General features: G+C 36.4%; 1 protein-coding gene across 1 annotated transcript in view; it reads right to left on the bottom strand.

Moving 5' to 3' along the window:
* Positions 1–780: 780 nt before the first annotated feature.
* The window catches only part of LOC107661977 (serine protease HTRA3-like), a 12,839-nt gene continuing 11,530 nt past the window's right edge, over positions 781–2,089 (bottom strand). The window contains exon 9 of the mRNA XM_016451803.1: positions 781–1,366. Within this exon, the coding sequence (XP_016307289.1) occupies positions 1,198–1,366 (169 nt within the window). The 3' untranslated portion in view covers positions 781–1,197. The remainder of the gene's footprint in view (positions 1,367–2,089) is intronic.

The following is a 2,089-nucleotide window of genomic DNA, read 5'->3' as shown; positions in this document are numbered from 1 at the left end:
TTTAAAGGTAATGGCATCATAAGATTTTTTTTAACTGCTTTGAATGAGTAGATCTTGATGGTGTTTTTCATAGAAACAGGCCTACTTCAGTGAATAAGCTAAAGCTATCAAATCATCCTACGCTGCTTGAAATGTGTAGCCTTGTGTCATGTCTAGATTTTGTGATCCATGGGTCCTGTCCAGACAGTGAGAACTGGAGAAAAAGCTTTGTGTGCTGGAAAGTTCTGAAGGGTATTCTGGATCTGTGACTTTCCAATCCAAACGCTGACTAATCATGAATCATTAGACCTGACAGTGTCAGTTAACTTGCCTCTTTTACATAATCTAACTTGACTCTTCTTTATATTAGTTTCAACTGACTGCTCTGTTAAAATTTAGCATTTATCATCCACCAATCTAATCTGCCAAGTATTTCATAGGTTCAACATTCATAGATCCGGCTGAAGAGAACCAAAAAATATATGAGCATATTTGAAGACATGGTAATCAGGACATATGATATGCATAGACATTTAGGACAAACAGGAACATGAGCATATACAGACTGATAAACAGATTACATGAACAGAAGACGTCTCTGATTTCTGCATATAAAAAGCACACAACATTTCATTGGACAAGATGACCATAAAAATGTCATTCTTCATGACAGTCATTCTGCACAAATTATATAAAATGTATATATATATATATATATATACATACAACAATTGATTCTTGCCACTGGTGCCACAAGTTTCAGCAATGAAATATATATATATATAATTATATAATATATATATAATTATATAATATATATATAATTTATTGAGATTTCAACTTTTAAAAATTTTCCCAGCTTAACATTTCATTGTAGATTCATTGTGGACTGGGTATAAAATATCACCAGCTTTGTCTTTTTCTACAAAATACAGTACTGCAATTTTTCATATTTGCAATGATCTAAATCATTCTCCGCTTCAAACCTGCTTCGAAGAAAGTGTGCTGTTATGAAATGCCTTTCATATAAAATCTCTTAGGCAGACTTGACATGACCGAGATTGCAAAAGCTCAAGGTTAGATTCCTCTCAGCTTGTAAAAGAGGTCCCTGTTTTGTAGAAGGATGCCCTGTAAGACATCCCTTTGGCCATGACAGTGCATGACTGACATGATAAAATCAATGTCTTCAGTGAGAGTTCGATGGTTCACATTTGGGTCTCACTGCATGATGACGTCAGGCTCAATGTTGAAGAGCAGGTCGTCGTTGCCTCTGCGCACCTCCAGCAGCAGAGTCGTGTCTTGGTTGAGCGCTTCCTTCAGGTCGCTGGTGCTCATGAGAGGCTCTCCGTTTAACTTAACCATGATGTCACCATCTCTGATGCCCCCTCTGAAACACATTTGGAGAAATTATACAGTACAATTGTCAGTTGTGTGCTTGAATTTGTAAGGGACAACTTATACAGCTAATCGTAAAATAAATCCTGACAGGTGATCAGGACACGGACACCGAGAGGAGCAAAATAAATAAATACTGTACGTTAGTACTGTACGTATTAAATAATTGAATCATTTTTCCTGTATATTATCTTAGAGCCTCTGCTTAGAAGAAAAGTCCATTTGCTGAGGTAATTTCTATTACAGTCGATAACTGATACACATGCAAGATGGCGCCAGTTGCATTTGTACGTAACAAGAGCGAGTCCACGGTGTGATATGAGTGACATGAAAGTAGCGCTGGTTTAATCTACTCACATGAGCGTTCTGATATCCACCTTATTTTTAACGTAAGAGTGGGTGCAGCCATTTTTGACTTGAATGTCCAAGGCTGTTCTTCTAATTATTTACCTATACCCATTAATGAATCAGAAGTCTTGCACATTTACAGGAAATAGCTTACTTCCATGATAAAAAATCAGATGGATACAGTGTTGCCAAGGACAATGGTGAATATTAAGACATTTCTAACTGCTGCATTCAGCAACTGACCAACCAGAATTGAGTGTTGCAGAGAGTTGTGTAATAAGTTTGGATAACAGCATCATATTTGGAGTAAATAATTCAACATTCTTAAAGGGTTAGTTCACCCAAAAATGAAAATTCTGTCATTAAT

This window comes from Sinocyclocheilus anshuiensis, unplaced genomic scaffold (genome assembly GCF_001515605.1).
Source record: "Sinocyclocheilus anshuiensis isolate Anshui unplaced genomic scaffold, SAMN03320099.WGS_v1.1 scaffold603, whole genome shotgun sequence".
Taxonomy (NCBI): Eukaryota; Metazoa; Chordata; class Actinopteri; order Cypriniformes; family Cyprinidae; genus Sinocyclocheilus; species Sinocyclocheilus anshuiensis.
This window is presented reverse-complemented; position numbering and strand designations above follow the sequence as displayed.